Here is a 14,514-nt window from a genome sequence, read left to right on the forward strand (position 1 = left end):
GAATTAGATTTTTTTTAACCAATTGACATACATCTAATTATATATTACGGTTTTTTTAACCAATTGGACATAAATGTAATTAAATATTAGGTTGCTAACACAATTTGTAATGTGGGGTAACAATGACTACTCAAGACAATGCTAAATATTTCCTTTGCTATAATGCAGACTTTCTGCATGGAAGTGTTACAACTTGACAGCTCTTGCGCTCTGTGCACAGATAATGAGAAAGCAACTTGCCAGTTTGAGCTGAGTGTTTGACTGTAGGCTATGCAGCTGCCTCCTTGGCATAAAGGTTTCCAGTTCAGCTAACTGGGGCATGAGTTTTTGAAAGACCCCTGCCATTTGACTTGTTTTTAAAAAATTGAGCCATAGGTGTTTAGGAGGAACCAAAAAAAAAATGCTTAGAGTTGCTATCTATGTCAAATAAAATGCAAGTGATCATAAACCTTTAGAGTTAATATTCTGCTTCTATCCAGACATGTATTACTATAAAATGTAAAAGCTAAACTTCTCCAGCCCCAACTGGTTAACCTAATAAATGACTCAAGCACCACATTGATCCAAAATCCCGGCTTCTTTCATAGAAGTTGATACATTAAGGTTTGAAAAGAAAAGGTACAGAGTACTGTGAAAGGTACAGAATTGCAGAATGTTCTTCAAAATCTGTTATGCAAACTGTGAAAGATTCTGCTGGGAAATTTTTAAAATAAAAACTATTCTTATATAGCACATTTTTAATTGTTTTTAGACATTTGTAATTTGTTCGATAGCTACTGTATCAGGTTTACATGTATTTTAAGAGTGTGAAACTCTTAATAAATGTAGAAAAATAGACAGGAAAAGACATGAACCTCAATAATTTAGCTAGAGGTGGCTAGCAATAGAGGCTGTCCATGGATTGATGTTTTAGCTGCTTGAAGGAACTGGTTTTCTAGACAGAGGAAGTGAAATAGATGTACAGTGCAATTCAAAGCAGACCTACAATCTTCTAAAGATCATTGAAGTCAAATCAGTTTAGAACTGCAAAGTTTGATATCCTTTGTATTTAAAATATGAAATTCTGTTATTCAAACTGGGCAAGATGAGTATGTACTGCAAGTTGGATAAGGAGTTTGTTTAAAGACAAAGGATTTTGTTTAATTAGCTAACTTCTTTGTCTGGACTATAGAAAACAGTAATGACTTGGGAAACAGTTATTGCTGTTACAGATGATACATTTGGCAGAATATTGTCCCCATGTGGTTTTATTTCTTCTCTTACCACTTCTCTTTTTCAGACTATATATACTATATTATTTTAAAATTTTGTTATTATTGTATACATTACACTACATACTAGCTAAATACAAAGATGAGAAAAGAAGAAAAGGGTGTTTATGACAGTGGAGTGTTGTGTGATTTCTGGGCTGTATGGCCGTGTTCTAGTAGCTTTTTCTCCTGACGTTTCGCCTGTATCTGTGGCTGGCATCTTCAGAGGATCCCATTTCTTCAAATTGTTTATAACAATTTGTAAAAAGCAGGAAGGGATGCTTTCTCTCTTTCATTCCAATGCATAATAAAAATTGCTCAGTCTATATGTCGTAAATTATTTGTTTGCACCCTTTAGTAATATTTAATTTAGTCAGTAAGGCAACATTTCAAATACAATTAAATCAGTATTTTATAGATGGAGGTTCTATTTTTCCCCTCAATATGCTGCAGTAGCCATCTTAGCAGCTAGAAGCCAAGTTGCAACTAAATGTCTGAAGATGCTGTAGTCCTTTTTTAACATCTTAATTGATTTATCTTAGGTCTGGGAGTACAGTGCTGCATAAACTGTTAACAATGAACTGAATCACATTTTGTCAAAATAGATCAAGTGCATCAAATATGCATGTCCCAACCACATCTCCACTAAAATTTGATAAATTTCTGTATGTAAACTTGTAAGGTGTAAGATACCTCCAAAAGTATTTTACCAAAATTTTCATTGAAGCTAATTAAAGTTACTTTCGAGGTAACATTTGCCTGTACTAATTTCTGCTCCTGAAAACCCAAATCAAATTATTATCCAATTTCTTCAAACAGATTAAAGGAGTAGTATGTAAATATAATAATAGTGGCATTTCGCTAGATCAAGGATTATCACTGAGTACACACTGAAAAGTGGCTTTTGGTTGCAAGATGTTAGATAGTAAAGATAAGGGAGCTGGGGTAGAATTAGTTTCCTCTTGTTGCAGGCAGTTGACCTAAATCAGTAGTCAACATGGCACCCATAGGCACCATGGTACCCACCAGTAGCTTCTCGGGTGCTCATTTGATTATTTGACAAACCATCTCTTCATCAAAGCAAAAATCCAATCCTGTTTTTTCCCCATCTGTATGAACTGGAGGTCCTTCAGAAAAACAAGTGAGGCATCACCTTTGTGTCTATCTGGAACACCTATTCCATAACAGCTACTTCTCTGTTAGGAAGATTCTTGACGTGCAACCTATAAACATTTTGTGATTGGCCACAGGATTCTATGACAGCCACTTTGTGATTGTTACCCATGGCAGCAATTTTGTTTGGGTTCCTACTATCTTCAAAATTCCCAAAATGTCTATAGGCTCAGCAAGATTGGGGACTCCTGACCTATATCTTCTTTTTGTGCCTTTCCACATTTAGGAAGGTAAAATGGTGGTGACCAACAGTAAATCATGTCAAGGTCATTAAAACTGCCTAACATAATGATATCACACTCCTTTGTTCTTTTTCTTTTTTGCATGTCAAAGTTGATGCCCAGGTTTAGGGACTCTCGCAATTGTCAGAATTTTGGAACCATTTTGACCAACACTAACATTCAAAAAATGTCCTAACACTACATCTAATAGTTTCTAGAGAGTTTATGTCATTGTCCAAGATGGTGACTTTCATTCATGTACCTATTAATGGACTGTTAAAAAAAGTGTACCCAAAAGATCTCTGTTAACCCATATAGTGCTACATTTTTATAAACTAGTTATACCATTTCCTATGCTGTGTTTTGGATAGGTACCTGTACTTCAGTTATAAAAAATGGTAAACTGTAGTTCTGCAGACAAAGTTCTGCTTATGACCCAAGTTCAATTTTGATGGAAGTTGGTGTCTGGTAGCCAGCATAAGGTTGACTCAGGGGTTAAAGTGTAGACGTCTGGAGAAGACATTTGAAGACTACTCCCTAAACATTGTCTGTCTATGTGATGTGATGTCACCCCATGGGTCATCAGTGACCTGGAGCTTACACAGGAGACTATCTTTACCTATAATGGACAATAGGAAATTTACTCCAAGCTTTAAATTGGCTAGCCACCTTGGAAGCTTTCTGAGTTTTTAAAAAAAGGGTGTTTCAATGCATCCTGGATGCGCTCTGATGTTTTTTATTTATATATAGTGTGTGTGTGTGTATATGTGTGTGTGTATGTGTGTGTGTTCACACTTGCATATATGATAGCTTATTTTCTTGATACACCTAGAACTTCAGTGGTAAGTCTTACTGAATATAAAATCTGTAAATAGCAATTTCCTGCTTTAAACTTGTTTTTAGGAACTTACTGTCAGTACTGCTGTATGGCATTGATTTAAAGAAGGGTGGACTTAGTTTTTCAGTAGGTTAAATAAATTCTTGTTTATTGTACATAACCATAGGTTATAATTGCTTTGCACTGTATTTGCATGTGGAACTTATGGTGATTTTCTGGGATGATTTTCTTTCTATCCATCTCTGTAAAAATCTCTCAATTTGCACAGATAAGTAATCCATCAAAAGGCTAAATACTGTGTACAACATTTTTTGTGTGTTTTAGGTGCTGCCAAATCAAGTCCAGCTTCAAAACCAGGATCGACGCCATCTCGTCCATCATCAGCAAAAAGGACACCACCGGGTAGCTCAGCCTCCAAATCTGATAAAGATTTAGAAACACAAGTTATACATCTCAGTGAACAGGTAATGCCTAGGGAGGCACACATTTCTGATTGATTAGGTGAAGATGCTAAACAGGGATTAATTGTAAAGAAACTTACCAGATAGCCTGGTGGTGTCATAGACAGGCCCTCAGGAACCAACAGACAGTCTGGACACATTTCTTAGTGGGTTCAGCCGTTCAATGGATACACAGAGCATGGAACCAAGGCAAGACTAGAAATAGAAACAGTGACCTGCAAACAACCACAAGCTGCCAAAGCTAGCTCAGCTGCAACCTCTCTTTTATAGCTAGCTTCCCATTCACTAGTGCAATAACCTCTTGCAGCTGAGCTACTTTAGTCTGGCTCCTGCAAAGACTTTGCATCTAATCCAGCTTTCCCCATAGCTGCTAACCTGCTGCTGCTGCTTCTCCTTTGCTGTAAGCTAGCATGCAGTCTCCTCTTGCATTGCGCGGGGGGGGGGGGGGGGTCCCCTCTGGCTTAGTATCAAGAGGCTGAAAAGTCTCAGCTTGGACCTGGCTGTGGATCCCAGCCTGAATGCTCTGTCTGAGCCTCTGGACCTGGTCCTTCTGGAACTACTGAGTGCTCAGGCTCTGCATTTACAGGTAGTGCCTGGAGTCTGGAACCAAAACTGTCCCCTCCTCTCCATCTGAGTCTTCCTCCCAGGGGTCCCCAGCCAGACCAGGGCCATAATAGGTGGTTTGTGCTGCAACAGTATTAAAAGCCTCCTACACTTTCCAAATGGAGCACAGTTGTCCTACTCAAGCCCAGTTGCCGCAGAACAATTAGTGCCACATTACTGCTGTTACCAACCCCTGGATTTTAAAATGACATTTCAGATTTGCTAGCTGAGTTGCGTTGCCACATTTTTGGCATCCTTATCCTCACTCCCTCACCCTTTCATGCCTGCAGGTAATCCAAAGCACAGTTCAGCACAGACATGACATGAGCACATGTAGTGCTAGTAAGTACAATATCAGAGCTGGGAATGTGATGTCCAAGTCTAAGGGTTTTAGCTGTGCCCTTCCTTATGATCTTTTCTGCCTGTGTAGCAGTGCATAACAATAATACATCAGCTGTTCCAACAACAATGCCTAGCACAAGCTATGTACATACTGTACTTTAAGCTGTGTTTTCTCAATCTTATCAATTGCCTACTATTACCCCTAGGATATGAAGGAAGACAGACACAGGTTACAGGTCTGGCAGGAGAGAGGCGTCCAGCGTTCCCTCTTGAGCACCTTCTCCATTCACCTTTTATTATGAGCTTATCAGAGTAAAAGACAATGGGACCGGGGGTGGGGGGGGGGAGGGTTACAGCGAAGGCTTGTACTTACAGGAGCCAGGGAGTCTGCTAGTCAGCAGTTTTCTTCCTGAATACATTTTAGGAGGAGGAGAGGGTGGGCACGTGAACGACCCTTGAGCTTGGCATGTCAAGCTGAGAGGGGACTCCTGGCCAGGAGTGTGGCTCAACTGGGCGGGGCGCCTCTGGCGTCCAGGTTTCCCTACAAGGATAGAAATAGGATAGGTGACTGAGGTATGAGAGGCTTAGTTGAGATTTCAGCTGGAGTTTTATGTTTTTAACAACTATATTGTGTCAGATTCTGTAGCATGGATTGTGCTATAATGAATGCTATCTGAACTAAAAATATTAAAACAATAACTCCTGCATGTGACATTTCCATTGACTATAGCATATATACCAGTGGTGGTGAACCTATGGCACGGGTGCCAGAGGTGGCACTCAGAGCCCTCTCTGTGGGCACGTGCAAACAGAGTTCGTAATGTGGGGGAAATCGTCCCCTCCCATCTAGACTGGCCTGGTTCGCTGGGCTCGATTATTGGCATTAAATCTAAGACCTAGTTTCGGGGAAGAAGTGTAGGTCATCCTGTTAAGCGCTGTTAAACCCCACTGATTTTCATGCAAAGAACTAAAACGCGATCCTTTATCTGAGAGTAAGCTCGGTTGCTGGCAATGGGGCTTGCTTCTGAGTAAACCCTCCTAGGGTCGTGATTCACCCGTTGGAAGAGTTGCATGGTTGCTTCAAAGCAAAGCCAGTGACTACCACCAAGCTTACTCCTGAGTATCGCATGCCTTGGAGCCAACTGTTTTTTCTAAACTAAAACCTCAGTATTCAGGTTAAATTGCCGTGTTGGCACTTTGCAATAGATAAGTGGGTTTTGGGTTGCAATTTGGGCACTCAGTCTCAAAAAGGTTTGCCATCACTGATATATACTCTATTTTTTAAGATTCCTCATTAATTTTCTGGAGTCCATCCATTCATTTTGCTGTCCCAAGCTCCTTCCTCCATCCTGTTTTACCCCATAAAGGTGGAAGATGATCTGCAGAAGCAGTCAGTACCTCTGCAGCCATCTTGAACCCAATAGAAGAGATTTGGATAGAGAAGTATATCAGTTGTTATTCTGTCTGATAAAATAACATGCAAAAGTTAAAATAACTTTTTAATAAATAAAATAACATGCAAAAGTTAAAATAACTTATTCTGTCTGATAAAATAACATGCAAAAATAACATGCAAAACATGCAAACCCCCCCCCCCCCCCCCCAGTTCTGTATTTCCACTAGTAAAAATCTTCAGGGGAAAAATGTATCTGTCCCCATCCCCCAGTTTTCACAGTATTTTTCTATGCTTTGAGATCAGTAGTTTTAGGGCAGCAATAATGCATTATAAGGAAATGTAAACACTTATTCTGAATGACACTACTGTATATCTTTTCATGTTGTTTTGAAAGCATGTGAGCATTCAGTCTACCTATCAGCTTACTTGTGATGTCAAAAGAATTCAGTGATTAAATGTGCTAAGGAAGTGCTATCACTTTACAGGTACATTCATTAAAACTTGCACTTGAAGGTGTGGAGAAGGAAAGGGATTTCTATTTTGGCAAATTAAGGGAGATTGAGCTTCTCTGTCAAGAACATGGGCGGGAAAATAATGACCTTATCCAGCGGCTAATGGAAGTTCTCTATGCTTCAGAAGAACATGTGAGTCTGAGATCATCTCCTTCTTTTCAGTTTCATAGAAGTGCACAGCATGTGTTAAACTGTCATAGGCCTAATTTCTCTCAAAGCAGCCATGGTAGCAAATAAAAGGATGGCATTATGTTGTATATTGAGTGAATCTGGGGGTTTCCAGGTGATTATACAAAATATTTTACAACTTTGAAAAAAAATCTAGCATCATTTTTCAGCAATAGTTTTGTTATTTAAATTGTGCTGAGAAATTTTCCTAGTCCTTGGTTGTTGCCATTTATATGGGATTTATTCTGTGATCATAGCTCAGAGATGCCACTTGCTGCTTGCTTTGGGGTGAGTAGTAAATGCTTGTCATTTGGGTGAATAATGTTAAGTGAGTAGCCAAGGGACAAATAATATACCTTCTGCTCTTGTTCTCCAGTGCCTTCCTACTTACTCAGTATTACTACTGGCGTGCCAATTATTTATTCCTTCTTTTTAGAAGGAACAGTATAGGTATATTCTAGATACTTACACTATTAAGTCTGGGGCAAACTTTGTAATATGTCCATTCCAGTCAGACAATTGGATTTTATAACATTATAAGGGCTGAGTGCTCTGACTTTCTTGAACCTTTAGAGTTCTAATTCTCAGTCCCTGTGGAGCTGTATAAGTTGTGGGGTTAGCATAGTTGTACCCCACAGCATGAAAGATCTGGGACAAAGCCACAATAACCTATCAGAAGTATGGGGAAAGATAAAGCAAGTAAGGGGAAGTAGTGACCATTTGTTGTGGTGCACCTCCCCAATTCATTTCAATGTTTGTTAAAATAGACATTCTTGTGAAACTCCTGGTTAATTTGTTTCACAATATACTGCACAACACACTCCAAAAAATCTAATTTGCATTCTCACAAACTGTTCTAAAACAGTTTTAGATATGTTTTCATATGTTTTATATACAGTTTTAGATATACAGTTTTCATATGGTATGAAAGAATTTAATTCTAAACTTTAAAAAATATAACAGCGATGGACACACTCCGTAGGATCTGAGACAAAGGGGTCTGGACTCAAAAGTGATGTATTGCCTGGTACAGGATTAAAGAATCCTGTGTATGAGCTTATAGTAGACACACTAAACAACAGAAATCCATTCTACCTCACACACTTAAAGCTGACAGTGGACCTTGTATAGAATATATAAAAGGAAGATGTTTATGGTGAGATGTTACAGAACTCTTCAGCCTGAGGGACTTGCTATTGCCAAAGTAATATAAAATAACAAGAGAAAGGCCTGGATCAGGGTTGTGACAATAACTTTTTTGGAAAAGACCAAAGTGCAATGCTTGTATTTGTCCTACCTTAAAATTTTGGATCACAGAAAATAGCAGAATTCATGTTTTGATTTAAGAGTTTTACAAGATTTTTAATGAAATTATAAGAAATCATAATTTGGTAGTAAGGGTCACACAATTTATATGTATGAGGACAGAAGTTCAATCTCTGGCATTTTCGTGTTATTTCCTGACAGCCCCTGGGTGCATAGCAGATAAGATAAGCCATTCCTATGATCATCATGGTACTTCTTGGAGCTGTGGTGGCCAGTGTCCATTTGCCACAGATTTCTGCAGGAGCTTTCGCTACAGTATGACATGCATTCTGAAGTGTTGATGTAAAAAAAAGTAATGGATCGTTCATTGCCTTTTTAAAAACAAAATTGCTGCTGTTTCATAGTTTGTTGAGTCATATCGCTAGTAAGAAATACAGCTGATTGTGTAATGACAACATGAAGTTAATTCAGAGAGGACAAGAACTATTGCCCTCCTAAGTGGGGAGGAAAACCTTTATTTGCTATGCTACCCTACAAAGGAAGCAGTGAAGTCACTCTCAGGATGTGGTAAGATGAGGAACGTCACCCAATTGCCTTAGTAATGTGGACTTTATGTTTTTACCATCCATAATGGTAAAACACTTTTATCCCTGTTAATGTGCCCCCTGAAACAGCTCGGCGGGGGAGGGCTGTTTTTAATAGGGAGCAAAGGGTATTGCCAGAAGTACCGCCCTTTCCAGCATGGCTGTAATCTGGATTTCAAAAATGCAGAGTAGATATTAACTATCTAGGAGTTTGACAGGAAAACAATTATTTTCAACAAGGCAAGCTTTTAACTTGAGGTGAATGGATATAAGCAGATTATAAGATTAGATTTAATGTTCAGGCACTGTGTGGTTTTTTTGTACTCTACTTCACAATTGTGTATTGTGTTTGTTTTGTACTCTACGTCACAGTTTGACTCTTTTAGCAAAGCAGATTATTTTTATAATGGTTCTAAGAAATGCAGGCAATTCCTCTGTAGAAATTTCACTGTATTTTGGTCTGTTGATATCTAGTCAGCATACCCTGCTTATTATCCAGCCATTATGCCTCATGAGTCCACTCAGACCAAGTCTGAATTGGACTAGAAACTGGAAGACCCAGGTTTGAATCCCTAATCTGCTGTGGAAGCTTGCTGCGGGCCCTAAGGGCTGTCACACACACTCAGTCTAAACTACCTCATAGTCCTGTAAAGATAAAATGGAAAAGAAGAGACTGATGTAACCTGCATTTGGTCCTACTGAGGAGAAAGCTGGGTATTATTTATTTATGTATGTATTTATGTATTTATGTATGTATGTATTTATTTATGTATTTATTTATTTATTTATTTATTTCGAATTTCTTATCCCGCCCTTCCCCCAAGGGGCTCAGGGTAGCAACAACATTTTTAAAACAGGCAAAATAAAATCTTATTAAATAAATTAAAACAATATAAAACAGTGCTAAAAACTAAATCCAGATGGTGACTTACAAAATTCAGTATTCCCTTTCCTCCCTTGCTCCTGGGATAGCTATTAACCGAGCTGGCTATTAGGGAAAGCCCAGTGGAATAGCTCCATTTTACGGGCCTTGCAGAAACTATTTGTCCTGCAGGGCCCTGATCTCAGTTGGGATCATATTCTACCAGGTTGGGGCCAGGGCCGAAAAGGCCCTTGCCCTTGTTGAGGCCAGCTAGATGGTTTTCGGGCTAGGGATTTCCAAGAGGTTACCCTCCGAAGAGCAGAGGGACCTGTTAGGGCAGTATGGGGAGAGGCGGTCCCTGAGGTATGTGGGTCCAAGACCGCTCATGGCCTTAAAGGTTAAAACCAATACCTTGAAGATAATCTGGTACTCAATAGGCACCCAGTGAAGATGGAAGAGGACAGGTGTAATATAGTCCCTACTTGAGGCCCCAATTAGGAACCTTTCGGCTGCATTCTAAATGAGTTTTAACTTCCAGATTAGGTTCAAGGGAAGACCAGCATAGAGCAAGTTACAATAATCTAATTTGGAGGTGACCGTTGCATGGATCACTGTGGCCAGATCAGAACCGGAGAGATAAGGAGCCAACTGTCTGGCTTGGCAAAAATGGTAAAATGCAGTCTGGGCTGTTTTAGTGACCTGGGCCTCCATGGAAAGCCTGGAGTCCAGGATCACCCCCAGACTGGTCATCGCCGAGGCCAGATGTAAGGCCTTGCTGTCCAGCACAGGCAGACTAAAGTTGGCCGGCATCTCCCCGTGACCTACCCACAGGACCTCAGTCTTTGCTGGATTCAGTTTCAACCTGCTAGTTCTCAACCAACCAGCTACAGCTTCCAAACACTGCTGGAGAGCCCGAGGGGCCGAATGCGGCCGGCCTGCCATTGTAAGGACAAGTTGGGTGTCATCTGCATACTGACAGCACCGCAGCCCAAAGCTCCAGACCAGCTTGGCCAGGGGGTGCATATAGATGTTAAAAAGAATCAGGGAAAGGATCACCCCCTGTGGCACCCCACATTCAATGGGGTATCGCCTGGAGCTCTCCTCCCTCGACATCACCTGCTGTCCCCCGTCTTGGAGAAATGAGAAATTGAAGTTAATAAAGTTAATTGAAGTTAATAAAGCTAAAATTATTTGGTTTTCAGAGAACAATAACAAAATAGATATATCTTAATTAAGATGATAGCTTTCCTGTTAAATTAGTAGAATTATATTGAATTCAAATGGGAAAAATGCCAGAATGCATTTTTCAATGCACAGTTTCAGTAACCAGGTGAAATTGAATTCCCTTGGTCTCCATTACTCACTTTCTACAAATATTCCCTAAAGTCTACATTTAATATCAAATCTGAGTTGTGCTGGAACTTTTCTAGGAGTCCTACATTTTCAGAGTATTCATACTGTGCTTAGTAGCTTTGTAAAACACTTCAAACACATTAAATGAATGTTTTCAGCAGCATGGGAAGAATCACACTTTCAGTATTTTCTGTATACCAGTTTTGCTGAGTGTTCCCATTTGTAATAAAGACCTTTCCCACTTTTAACACCTAGGAAAGCCACACAGAAGATCATGAAGGTGAGGAACAGGTTCTTGAACAGCCCCAACAACAGGAAGAGTACTGACCACCTGGCACATTTGATAATTTCCATTTTGTGTGGGAACTTTCTTCTGAAGAATAAAACGTGTGTGGCCTCAGACTTGAAACCAACCACTCTCAGTCTGCAATTAACATAAATGTTCCATAGTTGAGTGTCAGCCAGTTGCTGCATTCTGTGCCCATCCTTTGCCAAGATGTGTTTGCAGAAGTCTTCTGTCGGCGTGTGCACCTGAGAAGGTCTCCAGGCTGTGATCCCAGTTTCTACCACTGCAACTTCACTATTGGGCTGCTTGAGATTTGTTCAGCTTTTTAAAAATATATATAAATATATAATATATATTTATTTTTTCCTTTTGTCTTAAGTATGATACATTTGTAATTTGTTCAAAACTATTTATATGGGCATCTCTTATGGCAAAAAAAAGTACTGTTCTGTTCAGTTTCCTCACATATTGAGGTTTTTTTGGTCTGCCTTGTGCATAAATTTAGTCAGACAGTGTGGAGGAGAGGAAACAATTAAAATCACACTCAAATTATACCTGCTCCCATAATTTGTCACAACACAAGAAAGCAACTTTTTTTCTATCTTAAAAAACAACAACTTTAATCCTCCTGATGTTTACACCAAAGCATGTTAGAAAGCTGCACAGTATATCTTCATTTGTGGAAGATAGATGCCTGCTCAACTATTAGATTGAAAGTTTTAAAACACTTCCCTGCTATTAGAAATGTATTTCTTCCTATTTTGCTTTCCTGTTTGGTATCTGTTGGTTCAAGCAGTCTTGACCACTGTATCTCTGCCTGCAGATGTCACTGAGGCTCCCGCAGCTTCCACAGCTAGAAATGGGGATAATGCAGAGCAACTGCTTTCTCCTCTGCCCCCACCCACCCACCCCCTGCCTCCAGCATAATGTGGAGGATGAACATGTTCGTGATGATAGACTTGGATATACCAAACCAGTTACAAGCACAATCACACCTGATTTTCTTTTGAAGTCTTTTTAGAGTCACCTTTGAAACATAATGTTCAATGAGCATCTGTTCTCCACACAGTTGCTTCATGTCAGTTTTCAGGCATATGTTTTGGAGATGTGTTATCTGGGACAAGATATGAGAATTAATTATTATGTGGTCTGGCTGTGACTACTGGATGGATTGAGAGTGCAGAATATTGGCTTGCAGAAATGTTCATTGCCTTGTGTTTCAATATTACCATTCTTGTTAATCTTGCACTTGGATGATGGCATTTGATAAATAGAAATATAGCAAATCATGTATTAAAACATTCCTTATTTCTTAAACTTAAGTTGCACATTTTCTTAGTCTAGTTATAGTTTTTGTTTTTCCTTTTTAAAATTAACCTGGTTTTCTTGGTTTATTATTTCATTTCTTAACTCAAATTGAACTGGTTGTTTGGTGTGATAGGTATAACAGCAAAAAAATCCTAGCAGAGTATCATCCTAAATAATGCCCTGTGTATGCCTCTATGTTAAAAATCAGTGGTGTTGCTATACTCAAAGGGTGATTATCTACATACAGGCATAGTTAAAAGGAGCTGTTGCTTAATTTCAGAATGTTTTTATTTTCAGAGAAATTATGCAGTAAAGTATTTAGTCAGTGCTCAGGCAGCATATACAATGCTTTTGAACATTTGAACAAATATTTGCATTTCCTCGGTAACCCCCTTCATTCAGCAAAACTGTAGCTGATATGTACAGAATAACTTACACATTTTGTCACCCTGTGAAAATCTATGTGTTCCCTGACTAGCCTTTTCCTATATTACTGTTAGTGATTTGATTTCACTTGAACATTTTATTCATATAGCCATTTAAGAAAGGAAATGCTTTTAGGAGGATGTAGAACACTGTCCTAATCCTGCAGAGGAATCAGCCATACATATTCTTCTTTTTAAATGTCCGTGGTCATTATACAACTAGTTCCACTATCTGCTAAATGCCTGTTGTGATCAAATGAAATTTTGGACACATGCTAGATTTCTGGACCAGCTCTTCGGCGACTTCTCATCACCACCAAGGCAGTTGTAACCTCCTTTCTTTTAATTTTTGAGCAAATTTTCAGATATCTTCCTTTTGAGATGCTTTCAGAGTTTTTCTGGGTTTTGTTCTTCGTAAATAGATGCCATCAAAGTCTCTTTACCTTCCAGTCCTGTCAGAATTTGTGTGGGTTAAGGAAGGGATGTTTACCTAGTTTTCTTCAGTTCTTTTTGTATAATTGATCTATGAAGCAATTTTCCTACCCTTTTTTTAAAGACAGGAAGTGGCTGACCTAGGGGGCAGGAGTATAATAGTAGTATATTAGATCCTGATCTGCTCAGTTGTGCTGAGGGGAGTGAGAGACTCTGGGAAGAGACAGAGGACACTCCCTCTGTGGTGAGTAACCCTGTTATTCCTTTACAGTTTTAATATGCATTTGTAATTACTTTTACTAAATAGCACACCATAAAACTTTGGTTATATATTAAATGTAAACGGAAAGGAATGTAAACATATGTATTGTTAATTATAAATAGATAAGTAATGACATAATAGATGCAAAAAGTCTTATTCTGATGTATCAGTCATTTTGCGTTACCCACAAATTGTCGCATGATAGAGTAGATTTTTGGGGGGTCCTGAATATGTGAATAATTTGACTTGCGTTGATCTTTTTACATATTTAATAAAAAAAGTATATGTTACAATCTGTCTAGCTCAATAGACCTTCATGAGGTTATATATAATGGATTTTCTGATTATTTCTCTCTTTTTTTAAATGGTGTTCAGGAATTTGGATTTGGGGCAAAGTCTAATACTTTAAAAAGTAGCTATTAGAAATTAGATGTACCTGGCACACTTTCTTCCTTGAAGTACTTTCCGGGACAAAATAATGGAAATAAAGAGGTCTGCTTGTGGGTTTTCCAGGCTGTGTGGTCATGGTCTGGCAGATCTTGTTCCTAACGTTTCGCCTGCATCTGTGACTCACATCTTCAGAGGTGTATCACAGAGAGAAGTCTGTTATACACTGTGTAAAGAGGAGTTTGCCGTTTGTAATACTTCTCCCTGCAGAATTCTGAATCTATTATTTACAATAATGTTTATAAAAACCTTCACCAACAGTGGGGAAAAATCCCATGAGACCAAACCCAGTCTAAAGATCAGGGATTAGCTTATATCTTTATAG

At 38.9% G+C, this 14,514-nt stretch overlaps 1 protein-coding gene and 1 long non-coding RNA gene across 5 annotated transcripts in view; both read left to right on the forward strand.

The window, feature by feature from the left end:
- The window catches only part of MAPRE2 (microtubule associated protein RP/EB family member 2), a 111,449-nt gene extending 97,349 nt beyond the window's left edge, over nt 1-14,100 (forward strand). For all 4 annotated transcript variants that reach the window (XM_048507513.1, XM_048507515.1, XM_048507512.1 and 1 more), the window contains 3 exons: nt 3,807-3,946; nt 6,770-6,928; nt 11,285-14,100. In XM_048507513.1, coding sequence (XP_048363470.1) covers nt 3,807-3,946; nt 6,770-6,928; nt 11,285-11,356 — 371 coding nt within the window. In that variant the 3' untranslated portion in view covers nt 11,357-14,100. The remainder of the gene's footprint in view (nt 1-3,806; nt 3,947-6,769; nt 6,929-11,284) is intronic.
- On the forward strand, nt 6,992-7,912 carry LOC125438879. Its single transcript, XR_007245437.1, has 2 exons — nt 6,992-7,828; nt 7,877-7,912. It is a non-coding gene; the product is annotated as an uncharacterized LOC125438879 (long non-coding RNA).
- Nucleotides 14,101-14,514: the final 414 nt, after the last annotated feature.

The sequence above is a fragment of the Sphaerodactylus townsendi genome, linkage group LG09 (genome assembly GCF_021028975.2).
Source record: "Sphaerodactylus townsendi isolate TG3544 linkage group LG09, MPM_Stown_v2.3, whole genome shotgun sequence".
In the NCBI taxonomy this organism is placed as follows: Eukaryota; Metazoa; Chordata; class Lepidosauria; order Squamata; family Sphaerodactylidae; genus Sphaerodactylus; species Sphaerodactylus townsendi.